At 42.8% G+C, this 20,486-nt stretch overlaps 1 protein-coding gene across 1 annotated transcript in view; it reads left to right on the top strand.

Moving 5' to 3' along the window:
• Positions 1–20,197, top strand: part of LOC307261367 (ALK tyrosine kinase receptor-like) — a gene marked incomplete at its 5' end in the record, with an annotated part of 326,954 nt that extends 306,757 nt beyond the window's left edge. Inside the window, 10 exons of the mRNA XM_080041892.1 lie at positions 2,183–2,369; positions 4,351–4,441; positions 4,617–4,681; positions 4,784–4,913; positions 6,265–6,362; positions 11,773–11,865; positions 15,821–15,922; positions 16,231–16,365; positions 17,305–17,395; positions 18,714–20,197. Of these exons, the coding sequence (XP_079898018.1) occupies positions 2,183–2,369; positions 4,351–4,441; positions 4,617–4,681; positions 4,784–4,913; positions 6,265–6,362; positions 11,773–11,865; positions 15,821–15,922; positions 16,231–16,365; positions 17,305–17,395; positions 18,714–19,760 (2,039 nt within the window). The 3' untranslated portion in view covers positions 19,761–20,197. The remainder of the gene's footprint in view (positions 1–2,182; positions 2,370–4,350; positions 4,442–4,616; positions 4,682–4,783; positions 4,914–6,264; positions 6,363–11,772; positions 11,866–15,820; positions 15,923–16,230; positions 16,366–17,304; positions 17,396–18,713) is intronic.
• Positions 20,198–20,486: the final 289 nt, after the last annotated feature.

The raw sequence follows: 20,486 nt of genomic DNA, 5'->3' as shown, positions 1-20,486 counted from the left end.
ACTATAAGGTAAAGTGACAGTGGTGTGAATCATAGCAGGGGAGTCAATGATGTATAGTATAACATAATAAACAGTATAGTACAGCAATGTAACATATAATAGAATCTAATATCAAGTATAATACTGTAAATGTATTAGTTGAGTATAATATAGTAAAGTGTGGTGTAAAATATCAAAGCTTATGTCAACGTGTAGTTCTTAAAGGTCACATATTATGCTAAATGCACTTTTTTAATGTGTTCTAACATATCCATGGGTCCACGGTGTGCCTAGAGACTGCCAAAATATTTTAAAAAATAACAATCTCTCCTGTTCTCACTCTCCCCCTTTCTGAAACCCCCACCCCTCCCCCCCCCAATATACTCCAGTCAGAATTTTCCCCTTTTCTGACCTCACAAAGTGGAAAGCCAGAAGCTTCCACTGTGCAGCCCACACCCCTATTTCTTATTGGTCCACGGCCCTGACAGACAGAGGGTGAGGCGTATCTGGCTTCGCTTCCGGACAGGGGGCGGGGGGAGCTCAAAGATTGTATATTTACGAGGGGAGCTGCAGCTCTTTTTAAAAAATAGGCCATTGTGAGATTAGCTGAACATCAGCATAGTACAATAAATTATCTGAAAGTTTTTTTCAGCAAACAATTAAAGAAAAACGTATTAGGGACCGCTAAGACCATATAATATGGTGTATAATAGTACCGAAAAGTGTATAATATGGGAGCTTTAATTATTGATCATTACAAGCACTTGAATTTATTTACTTACTCACTCACTCACTCACTCACTCACTCACTCACTCACTCACTCACTCACTCACTCACTCACTCACTGGTCCCAGTTTCTGGTCCCTTTCATGGCCTTAAACAGGAGCTTGGCGGCCCGGGCAGACATCCCCCAGCCCGCCTGCTTTCAGACTATTACATCCAGAAACATGCATCATTGTTCCATCATCTCCTCCACACACACTCACTTCTACCCTGACGTACACATCCAGACTCCAGCCTACTCTGTAGAGCACACATGAGTAGACTAGGCGGGAGCTAAGGAGGTATGGAACTACCACTGTGATGAATGAAACGTGCTAATGATGGATAGCTACTTAGCCGGCGGCTGACAGCCCTCGTACATTAGAAAGCACTTGGTAAATAAATAACTCCCCTCCTACACACACACAAACATTTCTCTCTGCAACTAATGTCTTTCCACTGTCTTCAAGAATGTGTGTGTGTGTGTGTGTGTGTGTGTGTGTGTGTGTGTGTGTGTGTGTGTGTGTGTGTGTGTGTGTGTGTGTGTGTGTGTGGGTGTGATATCTTTTGCCATTTTCCATGCTTTATTGATAGTGTGAAGAGACAGAGGTGAAATGGGGTAGAGAGGGGAGTGACATGCAGAGAACGACCGCGGGCGGGAATCGAGGGGGGGGGACGCCCTACCAACTGAGCTAAGGGCGCCCCCTATGTGTTTTAGTATGTGTGTGTGTGTGTGTGTGTGTGTGTGTGTGTGTGTGTGTGTGTGTGTGTGTGTGTGTGTGTGTGAGGGAGAGAAAAGGTGTCTTCATGGGGCATTGCGGTTGCGTAGTGGGTAGAGCGCTTAGGCTCAGTCCTTGTCGCAGTCGTGGCGGGTTCAAATCCGACCTGTGGACCTTTACTGCATGTCATCCCCCCTCTTTCACCATTTTCACTCTGTCACTTTCTACTTCAAACTATCCAATAAAAATGTTTCATGCAGTTGGCTATTGTAAGTGCATTTGAATGCAATATGAAGGAAATAGGTTTAAGTTGTCCTTTGAACATGTTGTTGCCAGGTTTGCTTTTACGATGCACTTTAAAATATCCTTTGCATTGACAGATGAACAAGACGTAGTTATAGAGTGAGGGTTTAACACAATGAAAACATAATGAATTGGATTGTTTTGAAAAGACAAATCTGGCATCTGGAAAGAGAGAATCAATATTTCAAAAGACACAAAGGAATTCAATTTCATAAAAGTACAAGCGTTCAAGTTGTTGCACAAGCACAAAGAGTCTATAGAGAAATAATACATGGAAAAGCTTTCTACTTTGGCTGACATCAATAATTTTCTTTAACAAGAAAAACAAGATGGGTTCAAGGTTTTGTTTGTTTTTCTAAATTGTGGATGTCTCTGTAGTAGTGCAGTGAAACTGTCTCTTTCATGTTGGTCTCACCAGTGTACAGGCGTAAACACACAGAGCTGCAGTCTATTCAGCTGGAGCTGCAGAGTCCAGACTGTAAGCTCAGTAAGCTGCGGGCCTCCACCATCATGACCGACTACAACCCAAACTACTGCTTCGCTGGCAAGACGGCATCTGTCAACGACCTGAAGGAAGTACCGCGGAGAAACATCTCCCTCAGCAGGTAAAGAGCCCTCAAGCAACAGTCTAGTTCCTGCAGCATACACTGTGAATTGGGAAATTGTAATCTCATCTTTACAAATGGCCATTATGAACAGACCCAGTATGAGTTGAATGGACCTGTTGCAACCTTGTCTACTGCGTCACTATCTGAACAAACATGACAAATAGAACAATTAACTGTTATTGTGATGATGTAAATCCATTTGGAAAAAAGCTCATAAATAGAGCCTGGTGAAAGAAGTAGCCGTTTAAATAAAGCCTAACAATAGAGTGTGAAGTGTTTGGGTCTAACGCAGTGATTCCAGCAGTTGAGAAATGTATTTTTTTCCAGGGCTCTTTTACATTTTTAATGCATCTTTCATGTGCTTATAGTTCACCAGCTTTTCATTCTGCTTCTTAATCTTTGTGAGAATTTTTTCTCGTGGACCAATGAATATCTTTTAGCATCTAGATTGAGTCAAGTTAAGAATCAAGTGAAAAAGCAGCAGACTATATTTTAGTGTCAAAGTTCAGCATTCTACACTCTGTCATCTGCAGCAGGATGTCACATACAGTGGCTTGAAAAAGTATGAACTTTTGCACATTTTGTCACGTAAAGTAGTTGTCCTGCTGGAAGGTGAACCTCCACCCCACTCTCAAGTCTGTTGCAGACTCTTAACAGGTTGTGTGCCCTGTATTTGGCTCCATCCATCTTCCCATCAACTCTAACCAGCTTCCCCTTCCCTGCTGAAGAACAGGACCCCCACATCATGATGCTGCCACCACCATGTTTCACGATGGGGATGGTGTGTTCAGGGTGGTGTGCAGTGTGAGTTTTTCACCACACATTGCATTTTGCATTATTGTCATAAACTAAAATTTTGGTCTCATCTGACCAGAGCACCTTCCTCCAACACTTGCCAGAAACCATTCAGGGGAAACAGCATAGTCAGATAACTAACACTGCACATCACCCTGAACACACCATCCCTACCGTGAAACATGGTGGTGGCTGCATCGTGCTGTGGGGGTGCTTTTCTTCAGCAGGGACAGGGAAGCTGGTCAGAGTTGATAGAAAGCTGGATGGAGCCAAATACAGGGCAAAAAAACCTGTTAGTCTGCAAAAGACTTGAGACTGGGTGGAGGTTCACTTTAAAGGAGGACATCTACCCTAAACATACAGCCATATCTACAATGGAATGGTTTAGATCAAAGCATAGTCATGTGTTAGAATGGCCCAGTCAAAGTCCAGACCTAAATACAATTGAGAAGATCTGGAAAGACTTGAAAATTGCTGTTCACAGATGCTTTCCATCCAATCTGACGCTGAATCTGAAGCTCAAGCTATTTTGCAAAGAAGAATGGGCAAAAATGTCAGCCTGTAGATGTACAAAGCTGGTAGAGACATACCCAAATAGACATGGAGCTGTAATTGCAGCGATAGATGGTTCTACAACGTATTGACTCAGGGGGGCTGAATACTTTTGCACACCACATATTTCAGTTTTTTATTTATAAAAAAATTTGTAAATCATATTTAATTTTCATTCCACTTCACACTTATGCGCCACTGTATGTTGGTCTATCACATGAAATCCCAATAAAATAAATGTATGTGTGTGGTTGTAACGTGACAAAATGTGGAAAAGTTCAAGGGGTATGAATACTTTTTCAAGCCACTGTTGATACAGTTTTGGTCTTTGTGGGCTGAAAAGCTGCTCAGTTAATTAAGAATACTGACAAGCACCTCTGCCTAGCTGTTCACAATACATTTTGTTGATTTTTTTTTACATGGCTCATATTTCTTTACCTTGTTCATACAAGATCATTGTTTGGACGCAGGTATATTTAGGACATGTATTACTGCTGGCTGCTTCTAATGTCTTCAGTCTGGAAATCTCAGTTTAAACTTTGCTCTTCTATGTCCCCACTGTGTTAAAGCTTTAGCTTCATGTCTAAAATATGAATTTAATTGTAATAAATAAATGTCTGCGTGTCTCAAGGGGTCTGGGTCATGGTGCTTTTGGTGAAGTCTATGAAGGGCTGGCAGTGGGGATACCAGGAGAACCCAGCCCACAGCAAGTGGCCGTCAAGGTAGGTTATATCTGAAGAAATAAGAGTTTTTCAAGGTTTTGCTCACAAACACACTAGTCACACTCTCTTTCACTACCACTTGTGTCATGAAGAATCAGGCACTACACCAATAGCTACTGCATGTTAATGTTATAACGATTTAATGAACTGAGATGTATTTTTCTGTTTCCAATAGACTCTTCCTGAGGTTTGCTCTGAGCAAGATGAACTGGACTTCCTTATGGAGGCTCTCATCATTAGGTAAGATACACTTTGACAGTAACACAATTCTGTCTCTCAAACTGTTCCAAAAAATTCATTTCTGTTTCCTTACTGGTCCCTGCTGTGCGTGTGTGTCTGCAGTAAGTTCAGCCACCAGAACATAGTGCGTTGTATAGGAGTGAGTCTGCAGGCCATGCCCAGGTTCATCCTGCTGGAGCTGATGACCGGAGGAGACCTCAAGTCCTTCCTGAGGGAGACCAGACCCCGACTGGTGAGACACACTGCTCTCTCACGCTCAAGTGCACATTCCCTCTGTTTACCACCTTAAAGGGATAGTTCAGTATTTTTTAAGTGGTGTGGTATGAGGTACTTATGCATAGTTAGTGTGTTACCAATGGTGCTGGCAGACAGCACAGTCATTTTAATGAGTTACGCAGGATGATTCAATTCTGGAATTAACGCATGCGCAGAATGACCCGCCCAAAATATCCCACCCGCTCTGCAGTAGTTCTAGCATTATGGCTGACCCAGGATCTGTAGGCCTTCTGGGCACAATGGCGAAGAGCGGCAGCACTCGGCCAGCGGAATGTAGCAGCACGTTTTGTTTTGACCTGCTAATGACCACGTGTGTGTGTGTGTTTGTCGCGGGCGAAAGTTTCTGTCGGAATCAGCAGAAGGAGCAACATTCATTGTCTGTTTGTTCAGAGCAAGGAAGACACAAACAAGGGACATAATCATAATGTCGATCTCTGGCACAAATGAACAGTCCCCCAGAACATGGGCGTGCGCACAAACCCACACACACAGCGGACTACTATCAAGTTCTATGCAGGAATGCAAAAGCTGACCAGAAATGATTGACTTTAATGTCTTGCACACATATGAAAACCCACATTTATTCATTGATTCTGGTGTAGAACACAAAAATGCCATCCTATATATTTGCTCGAAGGCATAGCAGAGACAGCCAAATTGAATTATTTATTTTATTTTATCTTAGAATCATAAAAACACGGGACGAGATATTAACTGTCCGTTGTGCCAATAGATGGTATCATTTGGATTCGCAATGATTAAAAAAAAAGAAAGTTAAATGTATGAATCAACCTTCTGCCATTTATCTTTCGTTCTTACAACAATATACAGAGAAAATTAGATTTTCTTTGGGGGGGCATATTTCAAATGGCGATAAACCAAGATTAATCCACAGCTACCCTGTGATTAATCCGATTAAAACGTTTAATTAGTTGACAGCCCTTATTTATATATGTGGGGGTAAAAATGTTTTTTCACTGGCCCCCTCTGCAACAGCACAAGGCTGACTTATGCTAAAGCGACATCTCCCCTAAACTCTGCACTGACTGCCATCTCCATAAGGTAACAGACTAACTATGCATAAGAACCTTATACAATCCCACTTCAAAAATACTGAACTATCCTTTAAAGCTAATACTGTTCTTTTCATAAGAGTCCCAGACTTGAACATTTTGATCCAAGTTAGATGTGTCGGCTTATTAAACATGTACTCATGTTTTCTTTACAACCACATTGTGTACTAACTAACTAACTTTTTCTAAAACTGCCTCTAATATTGCATTGTGGGTCTTTCTCTGTCCAATCAGGAGCACCCGTCCAGCCTGACCATGGTGGACCTTCTCAATGTGGCCAGAGACATCGCTAAGGGCTGCCAGTATCTGGAGGAGAACCAGTTTATACACAGGTACTTAACCACACCACCACACTGCCCTTAAATATACAAAAACAAGTGGGTTGAAAAAAAACCACAACCATCTCTATGGTTTACAGAGAATTAACCCAATAAATCCCCTTTGGGATGCGGTGGAACGAGAGATTCCCATCATGGATGTGCAGCCGCCAGATCTGCAGCTACTGCGTTATGCTATCATGTCAATATGGACAAAATCCTCTGAGGAATGTTACCTATACCTTGTGTACCTAATAAAGTGGCCAGTGAGTGTTAATTGTATACAATAAACAACATGAGTATGCTAACGTGCAAAGGGAAAAATCGCAAACACAGACATCTCAACATTCATGTGCTGACTTGTACTCAGTATTATGAGCTGACTGCAGCCGTCCAAGTGTAACATATGGACTCTGCATGCCGTCTGCCTCTCATATAATAGCAGAAAGGACAAGTGATGAGTTTAACATCAGAGCAGACAGATGGGCGAGCCGGCTTGTCTTTTTACGGTCTGTATCCATGGCCCAAGTCAACAGTGCCCCGTCTATTTCCATATTCACTGCAGTCAGTGAACAGGAGGATGTGACTGAAGAATATCAAGATCATTCTCCTCAACCTGTCTAAGGGCGCACTCACACTAGGCAAGTTTGCCTGTTCCGTGCTGCAGGAAGATCCTCCCCCCCCCTCCCCACTGGTCACACTGCTCCCAAAGGCCTGGGCACGATTGCTCCATCATACATACGTCATCATCACGTTGTAATACGATACATACGTCATCACCAAGCGTACTCGCTGCTGGAATTAGTAGAACAACAATGGAGAACAACAGTAGTCGCGGATTGCCCCCAAACACCTCCGAATTTTTGTGGGTCTTATCCAGCTGCGACCATGGCTGCGACTGAATACTGTCGCCGGTCCAAATTTCTAGCAAACTCTCCACTTCGCGATCGCACCAGAACCCACTCGTGAAACTCTTGTCACCATTGTTTAAAATTATTGTGGGGAAGAAGGGTCGCTCATGGACTAAGTCAGCCAGCTCAGGTTGCGTTTCCGTGCGTGTGTGCGTATCATCTCATTAGCATCTGTACTTTGGCCACGGCACACCTCTCCCAAGTGTGCCGTGGCCAAGGGGCTGTTCCGTGCTGGAATACCGATGGCGTGGTCACACTAGCCAAACGTTCTAGTCTTTAGTATGCAAATGAGCTGGGGCACGGGGCCGCGGCCCTAGTGTGAGTGAGCCCTAAAGGCCAGGACACACCAGTCCGACTACCCGAAAATGGAGACTGCCGATTCAGGGAGCTCCAGTCTTCCCGTTGCGACCGAAAAAGTGCAAAGAACACACCAAACCGACTGCTGACTTTCCGTACGCTCTGCGCTTGCGCGGGACGTAATGTCTCCATAACAGCAGGCGGCGCTAATCTGTATTGTGGCCCGAAAAAATACGGAAGCCGAAAATTATGGGATGGCTCTCTAGACCATAAACATAGATAGAAATACCTATATTTATGGACCATAAAGAGCACCATTTTTAGCAGAGAGTGTCGAGCATGGTGTCGAGCAGTCAACAAGGGTTGATGCATGTGAGTACTCGCTGAACAAAACAAACAAACACATTAAAACGATGGCTAACTGTTGTTAGCTGTTTGTGCTACCCGCCTCACTTCCGGGCTTCACTGATTCGCTAGCCCTCCACAAATCAAATTGCTCCAACTGAAAGACTGCCCGCCGCCGATTGACATCTACGACGATCGATTTCACGGCACACACCAAACAGATTCGTGTCCCCGCCCCCTCCAGACTCTACGACGGCGATTATCGGGCCGGTGTGTCCTGGCCTTAACAAAGCTCTCCTTCATGGAGTGTCTATGAGGAAAGTCACGTGAAAAATGAGAAAAGGTCAAAACTGCACCAACAATCACATCAAGTCAGTTGAAGTGCATCCCCCTTCATTCATTCATTCATTCATGTCTCTTTGACTTCCTAAAAACTGGCCAATGACAAAAAAGACCTATTAAACCTTGATTGCCCCAATGTGGCACAGTAAAGTCCCATCAATCCACATAATGGCTGACTCTTCTCCAGAGGCTGCTCGTGAGCTTCTGCTTGTGTGCCTTCAAACCTGTATTAAATTCACCCTAACGGTGTCCTTGAGGCTAATTTGGATTTTTATGGAGGTGTGTTTACTTTGAGTTGAGTAAAGGGCAGGTGAACTAGAGGAAGGGTGCTACTCAGAAACTGCAGCTTTTCCTCAAGGATTACAGCTGAGCTCACAAGGCTAATGTTGTCTGAGAACAACTTACTCTGACTTTTCCTGTCTTTCTATGCTTCTGTAGTGGATTCAATCTTTTTAATTATATCTCATATATTTTTATTTCAGGAGACGTGAACAAAAAGAAACCCTGCTGAGGAGAATAGCAGTAGTAGTTAAATGCTACCTCACCTCAAGTGTTAAAGAAAGACCAATAACACAGAATGTTCTCTAAGTGCCGCGGTGAAATGGCTCCTTAAGCCGCAGTTAAAATTGACTGTAATTAAGTCTAAAGTATGAAGCCAGTTAACATTGTTTCAATAACAGTCTTCCATCACTGTGCTACTTGTACAATAGCACTGTGTCCTTGCCTTAAGCCCACAGCTGGCAGTCTGTGACAGCTACTGCTGCATTTCAAGTCTCGCCCCGGCCTACAGGAAAAACAAATCATTTGCATGAATTCCTCCGAGTCATTAAACAAGGACTACTTGGATTTAGCCACAGCACCTCATGAGAATGGATCTTATGAAAGTGAAAGAACAAAGTGTGTGTGTGTGTGTGTGTGTGTGTGTGTGTGTGTGTGTGTGTGTGTGTGTGTGTGTGTGTGTGTGTGTGTGTGTGTGTGTGTGTGTGTGTGTGTGTGTGTTCCCTGATTGTAGACATGCTATGACAGAAATGATTCAGTCTTCTTGAAGTTTGGAGAATGCATCTAAGTAGATTGATAAGGGCTTTTCCTTGAATAGAAATGTTTTAGTGCGATAGCATCATTTAGAAAATGATCTGTAGCTGGTTAAATAACTCAGTTCACTGGCCCTGCTTTGAACTGCTTCGGTTTAAATTGAACACAAGCAAAGTGACACATCTTTTTCTTGATAAAGTGAATGTGAAGTGCCCTGTCTCTTGATTTAGTCTGAGCACAGTCTCACATTGTTATTTTCATGTTAAATTCTGGATATTTACTGGACATTTCTTTCCTCTGATGACTAGCAGTGTGCACACTTTGTCCTTCATAAGGGCGCACTCACACTAGGCAAAGTTGCTCTGTACCGTACCTCAGCACAATTACCTTCAGCCTTAACATTCTTCTAGACAATTACCAAGTCGTTGATGTAAATGCTACTGTAGGCTATCTCCCTTTTACACACACGTTCATTTTCACACATTTTATGTTCAAGTCCAAGTGATGGGCAATAAATTACTTCTGGTGCCGACTAGTAAGGCAGCGGACGTTTAAATGTTTAACCGACTGTGCATCCCTAATGAATTGATGTCAGGATCGCGGTCTATGTGCATGCTGGCTCATTAGCATATGTACTTTGGCCTGAGTACACCTCTCTCAAGTGTGCCGTGGCCAAGGAAGTGTACCGTGCCTGGGTACGGATGGGACACTCGCACTGGTCAAACATACTAGACTTTAGGCGGCAAACGTACTTGGGCACGGTACGGATGGCCCAGTGGGAGTGCGTCCTTATTAAAGAGGCGAGGTGTATTATACAGTCCCCTCCATAAGTATCGGAACAGTGAGGCCAATTCCTTTATTTTTGCTGTAGACTGGAAACATTTGGGTTTGACACCAAAATGTGAATATGAGACAATAGGTCAACATTTCAGCTTTCATTACCAGGTATTCACATCTGGATCTGATACACAACTTAGAAGATAGCATTATTTGTAAAGGAACACCACATTTTTAGGTGAGCAAAAGTATTGGAACAGATAGACCTAAAATAAATTATAATTAATAAGACTTAATATTTTGTCACAAATCCTTCGCTTGCAATAACTGCATCAAGCCTGTGACCCATTGACATCACAAAACTTTTGCATTCTTCTTTTGTGATGCTTTTCCAGGCTTTCACCGCAGCCTTATTCAGTTGCTGTTTGTTTACTCTTTTCAGTGTCCTCTTTAGCAGGTAAAATGCATTCTCTAGGGTTTAAGTCTGGAGATTGACTTGACCAGTCTAAAACCTTCCATTTCTTGCCCCTGATGAACTCCTGTGTTGTTTTTGCAGTGTGTTTTGAGTCATTATCTTGCTGCATTATGAAGGATCTTCCAAACAGTTTGGTTGCATCTTTCTTTAAATTGGCAGACAAAATGTTTGTGTAAACTTCTGAGTTCATTTAGCTGTTGCCATCATGTGTTACATCATCAATGAAGATTAATGAGCCCATCCGAGAAGAAGCCATGCAAGCCCAAGCCATGACATTGCCTCCACCGTGTTTCACAGATGAGCTTGTATGCTTGGGGTCATGAGCAGATCCTTTCTTTCTCCAAACTTTAGCCTTTCCATCACTTTGGTAAAGGTTCATCTTGACAACAACACAGTAACACATGATGGCAGCAGCAAAATGAACTTAGAAGTCTACAGAAACATTCTATCTACCAATTTAAAGAAAGATGCAACCAAACTGATTGGAAGATCCTTCATCATGCAGCAAGGTAATGACCCTAAAAAACTGCAAAAACAACAAAGGAGTTCATCAGGGGCAAGAAATGGAAAGTTTTAGACTGGCCAAGTCAATCTCCAGACTTAAACCCTATAGAGCATGCATTTTACCTGCTAAAGAGGAGACTGAAGGGTGTAACCCCCCAAAAAACAGCAACTGAATGAGGCTGCGGTAAAGGCCTGGAAAAACATCACAAAAGAAGAATGCAAAAGTTTTGTTATGTCAATGGGTCACAGGCTTGATGCAGTTATTGCAAGCGAAGGATTTGCAACAAAATATTAAGTCTTATTCACTTTAATTTACTTTAAGTTTATCTGTTCCAATACTTTTGCTCACCTAAAAATGTGGTGTTCCTTTACAAAAAATGCTATCTTCTAAGTTGTGTATCAGATCCAGATGTAAATACCTGGAAATTAAAGCTTAAATGTTGATCTATTGTCTCATATTCATATTTTGGTTTCAAACCCAAATGTTTCCAGTCTACAGCAAAAATAAAGGAATTGGCCTCACTGTTCCGATACTTATGGAGGGGACTGTACATGGAGCACTCATGCAAATATATAAAAACATTGGTAAACTAGTGAAAAGAAGAAGCAGGTCAAGCACTGTCTGAGTGTCAATGTTTTGTATGTCTAGCTTTACCCCCATCATGTAGAAATGACATTATTCAGACTTTACATTCTAGTGACTTACTGAGTTATGTATGGATGTGTGTTTCTCATGTTGCAGGGACATTGCAGCTCGGAATTGTCTGCTGACCTTCAAAGGACCAGGCCGTGTGGCAAAGATTGGAGATTTTGGGATGGCTCGGGACATTTACAGGTACAGTTCCAGCACAGATAGATCACTCACCACTTTGGCTGGATCCGTACAACTAGACTAGGTTCAGTTTAAGTTTCAATCTGAATAAGGTCTGGAGTTACTTGATATCAAGCTATCTGACACCAAATTCAGAAAATCTTTGAAAAACAAATATGTAGGGGAACTAACAAGCGTGCACTTGTGGCTGGGACAAAGACAAAGTTCTAAGTAATCCCTAGACTGGGCAGGTGTATTGGAACTATTATTATATTATATTAATAGGTACTGTATACTGTATATCAGAATCAAATCACTTGTATTCAACACGTGCACTGAATACCCAATATAGTATAACCTTAATGTTTTGGGGGAAATGCATCTTTGCTATTCCAGTGACGTCACCTCAACCCTTTATTGTCCAAGTGAAAACTGGGTGGACAATTCATAAAACCACAGGACATGACACATCAAAATGCTAGAGCAAAACTCAGAAAACAGGAAAGAAACTGTTTATTCCCTTTTTGAAGTGGCTAGCACGACAAAGCAAGTGAATATAACTTCAAGGACATATAACAGAGTATCAAGAGAAGAAGAAACATCCAGTGCAGTGCCCACACTGTACTCAGGAAGGGGTATCTTTCCCATGTGATGTAAAGGCCATGGCACTCATAAAGAGCCTGTTGAAGGTCAGCTGTGAAGGGCTTTTATATTCTCCATCACACTGTCTTCTCATTACTCTTAGCTCAAATCGTTCAATATATATTTTAATATAGCTAGCTAGCGCATATTCACGTGACACTGTTTAAATGAATGCACAATCCAGCAGGGAAATCTCCCAAGCCTTTCATCTGACGAGAAATTACGAGCATATGTCACAACATTCAGCTACATCAACGCAGCACTTGACAATCATCCGTTCTAAAAAAGTCACTCTCGAAGCATCGGGGAAAGGCTGCTGCATGAAGCCCCCTGGGGAGCTGCATTAAGGAGCGCTTGATTTAACTGCTGATGTCAGTTTTTCAGGTGCCTGCGTGTGATTTTGTTTTTATCTTTAGAGGCTGGAGCCATGCTGCTGGGACTGGGAATCTTTTTAATATTATTATTGTGAGGGGGAGAGATGGTTGTTTAGCACACAATGCTGCTACTCTGTTGGCGTTATTTTAGCTGTTTTATGATGTGGCCCTCCTGCTTTCTGATCGGGGACGTGGGAGTCCACTGGACATGGGGACGGATGTCACAGTGAGGGACCAGGACCAGGCTTAATGTCAGCTTTTATAGCAGAGCCACAGGCAGGCTTGTTCCATGGACTTCCTGTCTCACACACACATTCACTCACAGTCTCTCATGCATGCTTGCACACTGGTGGTGATAAAAAGCTGGGTAAACAACTGTCAGTCAGTGATCATTACGAGGTGAACCCACTATGAAGAGAAATTGACTGTGTTTTCAGGAAAGAATTGTTATTTCTCCTTAATTGAGCGTACCTGTACTCTCACAGAAAGTCTATGAACAATTGTGTGCAACATGACTTAAGGTTGTATTAGTTAAGTCAGCCTTTTGCACACACATGCAGACACACACACACAGTAAAGGCAGAACAAACACATTTTGTTCTTCTATCTTGCTTCTCCATTCAACAGTTTGCCCCATGCCTCTTTCCCATAATGTTAGATTTTACATCTAATACTTCTCTATAATACAGCTTCCATTCTGCACACTGAATATCGTATAAAAGAAAGTATTGCTCCAGACACAGACACACACACACCATTTGTTCTTTAGATTGCCTGGGACTGCATTTAAGCCTCTAATCTGCAGCTCAGCTTTCAGTCTTTGTTGGTGGTGTTGGCAGAAGTAATACATATGTCTGTAAACCCTATGCTAAAAAGTCAATCCACTGATAGGGGGATTATCAGTGTTATGCTCTGTATTTTACCATCCCTCTATCTTTTCAAAATATTTCCGCTTTTTGTAACGGGCAGAAAACAGACTGAATAGTGGCATGCAAAGGTTTCATACTGTATGTGGAGGTCTTCTTTTTAAATATGTCTTTCATTTGAAGATGTCAGAAAAAGGCAGTGGCCTGCAACAAATTTATCTGCCACAGCCGATTGATCTTAATACATTTTATGCTTGTTTGTGTCGCTCACTACTTCGCTGTAGTAGAGCATAGAATCAAAAAAATGATAGAAGGCAAACCGGATGTCATTGAAGTGGACAAGAGCAGGACAGTCACAGTTGTTTGGCTTGGCAGCAGTTCTGAGCTGATCTGTCAATCTAACCAACACAATCTACATGTGATTGTTCTCTCTTTCTTGTTGATTGTGTGCAGTATTCTTAAAAGCTATCTTCCGCTATTTGCAAAATGTATATTTTTCTTGTAGCCATATCATCTGACAGCATATCATAGGCTATATTCATCTCCACTTACTGCTCCCCTGTAGACACAGTTACAAGTAAAACCAAATGTTGAATGCTGGCTCTTGTTATTTGTCAGCACTGTGGAAAATGCTGTTGTTTCTCATTCCTTTAACCTTCAACCATGAATTTCTATTATAGTAAATATCATATAAGGAAGTTGGGTTTAGAAAGTAACAAACATTACAAAATGAACCTTTGTCTTTGTTCTTGACTTGCTTCAGCGGCTTCAGTTAGGCAGAGCTGCAGACTGTGCACATTGCATTCCCTATTACATCTCTTTGAGTCTCCTGGCACTAGCTGCAGAATATTTAGGATTTCGTTTTGCACATTTCTTTAAAGGTTTTCATAGCTCTAGCTTTCAACTATAGTTCATACATTTGTGTCCCTGGTGAACAAGAACAGAGCTTAACATTAGCTGGAAATCCACATTAAACTAAAGTCAAGTTAAAGACAGAATGTGAGGGTTCATGCAGGCTAAGCCTATAGGCATGGGATGTGCTCATTTGGACAAAGCCTCAATCTTTTCCTTGCTTGTTGTTCTTTATTACATGAAAGCAACATATGCATTTATGCATTTACCATTATTTTACTTTCTCCTTTTTCCATTTATTTGTCCAGGGAATGCAAAGTGAACATAATGCTCCTTTCTCATCCTGCGTTACACTGACACATGGGAGCTGCCCACTGTAAACACAGGCCCGTCCTGCGCAGCTTAGAGCTGGTGGTGGTTCACTTGTATACATTTTGAGAAATACAGGAGTAGTAACTCCTCTACTTTCTCTATAAGGCCCAGGGATTTGAACTGGAAACCGTCCACTAAATCAACAGTCTGTACAGGCTATTCCACTCCTGTTTATCATGAAACACTTTCTGTGTTTACAACACAACTGTTTAGAAGAAGAAAAGTCTCATTTTCATCATGACAAATTCACTTGGGGGCAAACAAATGTCCTCCTCTGCAACAGCAAACAAGCCCAAATTATGCATTTGCCAGCCAAACACAGCTGACACCACTTGAGTCAGATCTTGATGGTTGTCAGCGGTTCAGTGTGGAACCTGGTTCATGTCTGTGCTGGCTGTCAGCCTGGAGCGAGGCCACATCAACCAGTGACTAACCTCTATCAACACCACCAAGCTCACATCTGATTCATTTCTCTAGCAGCAGCTGCAAGCACAAAACGGCATTGAACACAACCTGGACCAGACAAAATCCACATCTTGGCAAGATAAGGAGTTGTTAGAGGGTCTCTCACTCCAGCATGTTAGCTAAAAATGCGATTGGATCATAGTGTTGATACAGCCTCTGACAAACAGTGAATTAATTGCTGGATGTCAGATTTTTTTTCTTTTTTGTTTTACCCTCTGCTTTTGAGGACAGTGCTGTTGCCATGGTGATGGCATTGCAAACTACAATCTCTGGATTTCATTTTAATGCTGTTCCATTTTGCTTGACTGGGAGTCAAACAAAGAGCAATGTTACTGTTAGTTGCCAAAGTCGTCAAATATTTTACAATTCAAAGTGTTTGGGTGTATTTCTCTGTTTGTATGTGTGTAGGGCAAGCTATTACAGGAAGGGTGGACGTGCCATGCTACCAGTGAAGTGGATGCCACCTGAAGCCTTCATGGAGGGCATCTTCACATCTAAAACAGACACGTGGTGAGAATCCTTCTCATTTCTCTTTAACTTTTACTTCAGTGGAGGCTGAGCCCTAAATGGGATTTCACCTCATACATCTTACACTCAGACGTTGTGTTATTCACCTTCCTCTCTCCTTCTACGCCTTTGATCTAAAGCAATATGTTTTTTTTAGTTCCTTGTCTTGTCTTATCTCTGTCTCTGTCCTCTGCTTTCATCCCTTCCAGCTTCAGTGCTGATGATGCTTATAAATGATGACTTGATTTGTCTCACTCACTTTCCTTGTCTCCCTGTTACTAATCTGCCCTCTCCTCCTCTGTCTCTCTAAGGTCATTTGGGGTTCTGCTGTGGGAGATCTTCTCATTGGGCTACATGCCGTATCCAAGTCGCAGTAACCAGGAAGTGTTGGAGTTTGTAACAAATGGTGGACGAATGGACCCACCTAAAAACTGCCCGGGCCCGGTGTAAGTGCACATCCACACACAGATGCCAAATGCCTCACATGACCATAGCAAATATGTCTTCATTTGAGGTCTAATTATATAGAATGAGCTTCAATATCATAAACAAGAAAGAAGGACACTCAGTTGCATGTGCTGTATATATTGGGAACACAGGCATAGAGGCAGACATGAGAGGCTGTGAGGATTTGATGACACATACTGACACGTAGATGAGTTGTGACCTAGAAGGCGTCAGAACATTGTATGGGAGAATGCTCTTAGTGCTTTCAGTATGGAAAAGCACTTCAACAGTTTCTTTCATGTTGACTCCCAATTTGGAAAAAGTAACGGGGAGCGGATCAAGAGCTGCAAAACCATTTCCATATCACACCGTATTTTTCAACCACTTCTGAGATGCTGCCACCCATGCCAACTCTATTATAAAACCTATAAGGGCAGTCACAATAACACACATTTTCTCTCTCTACTAAACATTTCTAACCACACTTTGGCTTCTGAGATTTCACAGCTTTATACTACAACCTGTTGGCCACAGTGTTGCAGATTACACCTTGCATCAGTTAACAAACTTCCATGTTCCTTGTAAATGTGTTTTTTCTCTTTTTTTTCAAAAACATGGTCCTGCTGTGTTCTCTAGTATTAAACACAAATAATAATTAGGATAATACTAAATGAAAGCAGCAGCTACAGTTGTAATTAGCTGAGCAATAAACCAAAGGACATGAGGAATTAACTTCACTGCATCACCCCTTTAACACAATTATTGAACTATTATGAACTACTATCCAATTGAAAATATTTTGTCTCAATAGATCAATCTGGCATTTGGTAAAATAGCTTGTTATGTTTTGATTTTCTCTATATCTGCATGGGGTAGGAGAAAGTGTCCCCGGATGTAAACTGTGTGTTTCAATAAGTATGTTCTATGTGTAATTGTAGGTACCGCATAATGACTCAGAGTTGGCAGCATCAGCCTGACGACAGGCCCAACTTCTCAACTATCCTGGAGAGAATCGACTACTGCCTACAGGTAACTAAACAGAGCACACTGTGGGATTCTGACAGCTGTGTACACAGGAATTAAACTGAGCCATTGGGTGTATTCCTTAAAAGGATTTTACAGTATTAGTTGATTTTATTTTCAAGCTTGTATTGGTTGTCTCTAATGGATAAGGCCAGGTGTGTTCGGATTAGGCATAATTTTATTTGTGCATGAAAAAAGGATCAGATAAAATGATGCAGTTGCTTGCTAAGTCAACTTTAAATTAGGGCTGTCAAACGATTAAAATTTTTAATCAGATTAATCACAGGATTCTGTGGATTAATCACGATTAATTTTACCATTCGAAATATGCCCGAAAAATTCGAATTTTCTCTGTATATTGTTGTAAAGATAAAGGACAGAAGGTGGATGTACATTTAAAATTAGAATTTTTATTAATTGAAAATCCAAATGATGGTTTTAATACTAAAAATTAATTTAAATCAAACTAAAATATATACCTACCACACCATAATTCAATTGGTCTGTCTCTTTACTATGTCTTTGGGCAAATATAGGCTATATAATGGCATTTATTTGGTGAATCTATAGGTTGTGCATTCTTGAATACAACTTGATTACAGTCCGCAGTGTGTGTGTGTGTGTGTGTGTGTGTGTGTGTGTGTGTGTGTGTGTGTGTGTGTGTGTGTGTGTGTGTGTGTGTGTGTGTGTGTGTGTGTGTGTGTGTGTGTGTGTGTGTGTGTGTGTGTGTGTACGCGCAAACACGTCCTAGGGGACTGTTCATTTGTGCCAGGAAGCCAACGTTATGTTGATGTCTACTCACACACACCTCTGAAAACTGCAGACGTTTGTGTCTTTGCGGGCTCTGAACAGAGCGGACAATGTTTCTCCTCCTGTTGCTCCCGACATCAACTGTAACCCGCGGCAGTTGATTTTATACAGGCTACTATCTATGCCCCCGACACAGACGTGACCATTAGCAGTTTAAAACACGGCATGGGCTAGCGTGCTGTGATGTTTGGCTGCGCGCAGCTACTGATCCTGGGTCAGCTGCAACGTTTGAGTGGCTGTAGTACAGAGCCGGTGGGATGTACGGGGCGGATCAATCTGCACATGCGTTAATTTGCGATAAAAAAAATTAACGCATTAATTCCAGAAATTAATCACCTTGCGTTAACGCGATAATTTTGACAGCCCTACTTTAAATATATATTTTTTTACTACAGAAATATTTTTTTTGTCAGATTTAACATATCAATCTAATAAATGTTGTATTTTACCATACAAACTCTTTCTACAATATCTTCATAACTTTCAAAGTGATGCCTGGTCTACCTACTTTCAGGACCCTGATGTGGTGACCATGCCGCTGCCTATAGAGTATGGGCCGGTCCCTGAAGAGGAGGAGCATGTCCCTATGCGCCCTGAAGAGCCCTCAGCTCCCAGTGTGCTGGTCAACGCCCAGGTGCCTGATGGAGAGGCTCCACAGCCGCCCCCGTCCTATCCCACAGAGGAGAGCCTCAAAGCAGGGGAGCACAGTGTGGTGACTAGCACAGCACCGCAGGCCAAAGCACAGCCCCAACCATACCTCCACCAGCAGCCTCACACCCAGAACTCCATCACCATGACCACCACCAACACAGCCACCTCCACGGCCGCTCCTACGCTCACTGCCAAGGGACCTGACGTCAGTGCCCAGCCCGGCCCTGGGGGGGGCCACGTCAACCTGGCCTTCACACAGGGCCACATGCCAGACAAGGAGAAGAACACCAGCCTCTGGAACCCCACCTACGGCTCCTGGTTCCTGCAGCAGAGGCAGCAGCAGCAGAGGCAGGCCGGGGTGGGTGGAGCAGGGGGCAGCGGTGGCAGGGTGCCCGGTGAGGGGCAGGAGCATGTGGGTCGGACTGTGTCTGAGGTAGCAGGAGCTCTGGAGCTCCAGCACCAACACCAGCAGTACCAGCAGCAGCTCCAGCAGCAGCAGCTCCAGATGCTGCAGCAGCAGCAGCAGCAGCAGCAGGGTCTGGGTATGTGCAGGCCCATGTTACCCCCACCACCACCACCTGCTGCCCAGTCACCTCTGCTCTTAGACTCTGCCGCCTTGCCTCCTGTTCCCCTCTACAGACTGAGACGGTTCCCCTGTGGGAACATCGGCTACGGCTACCAGGAGCAAGGCATGGCTCTGGAGGCCGCACACGCCCACGCTTACCCCAACCCTCCACCCCCACAGGGAACCTCAATGTCCTCCCTCCAGAGGGGGGCGTCCATCCCCTCCTCAGTGTCCCTGGGTCGCTCGCTTATGTCCGAGGACAGCCGTCCACTGCTAGTTACCATGGGGACAGTACAGGACCCCAGGCTGCCCAGGATGGAGGGCCACAACGCCACCGTGCTTTAGCCCAAATGCCTGTTCTGTTGTTGATTGCTTTCAGGACACATGACAGAAAACACTGTGTCAGGACAGAGACCATTTTACACCAACTCTACTGTCCCACAATTTTGGTTACTTGTGTGAAACAGAGCTGGATGAGTCTTTTATCATGGAGGTGTTGTAAATTCCCCAATGGATGCTAAAGCACATTAGAGAAGTTAAACAGCTTTGTGAAGCTGGCTGCAGAGTGAAAGCTAGTTTTAAGAGTTTAAAAAAAATATTTTTTCAATGCCGAAGGGATTATGACAGAGAATACGAATGGAGAGTGTAGGGCACAGAAAGACTACTTTCCATGTGTTCATGGACAGCTCAGGACATCTACTGTCTGTCTGTCAATGAACTGTTAGGAGGATTCAAATCTGTTGCCAGACTTCAGACTGAAGCAGTTTGACTGTAGCAACTACAAAGTTGTCTTCAGCTGCCAGCTACATGTGACAGTCCTACTGCAGAGTCCTCAGTGTTCCTTATCCACATCATTTTGGAAAAAAAAAGTGTGTTAAATAACTTGTATCAGACTTTTTTTCAAGAATATCATAGAATTGAGCACTGGATTACCAGACATTTATACAAAAAAATAAATCCTGGGAAAATTGTGTTTGTTGATGTTTGCTTGCCTGCTTGTTTATTTATTCATTTGTTTATTTATTATTTGGAAGTGGCTCTATAAATTATTCATGAACACGCTTCTTCAAA

Source organism: Ammodytes marinus (genome assembly GCF_949987685.1).
Source record: "Ammodytes marinus genome assembly, chromosome: 15".
NCBI lineage: Eukaryota > Metazoa > Chordata > Actinopteri > Uranoscopiformes > Ammodytidae > Ammodytes > Ammodytes marinus.
Note: the sequence above shows the minus strand (reverse complement) of the source record. Positions and strands in the feature narration are given on the sequence as shown.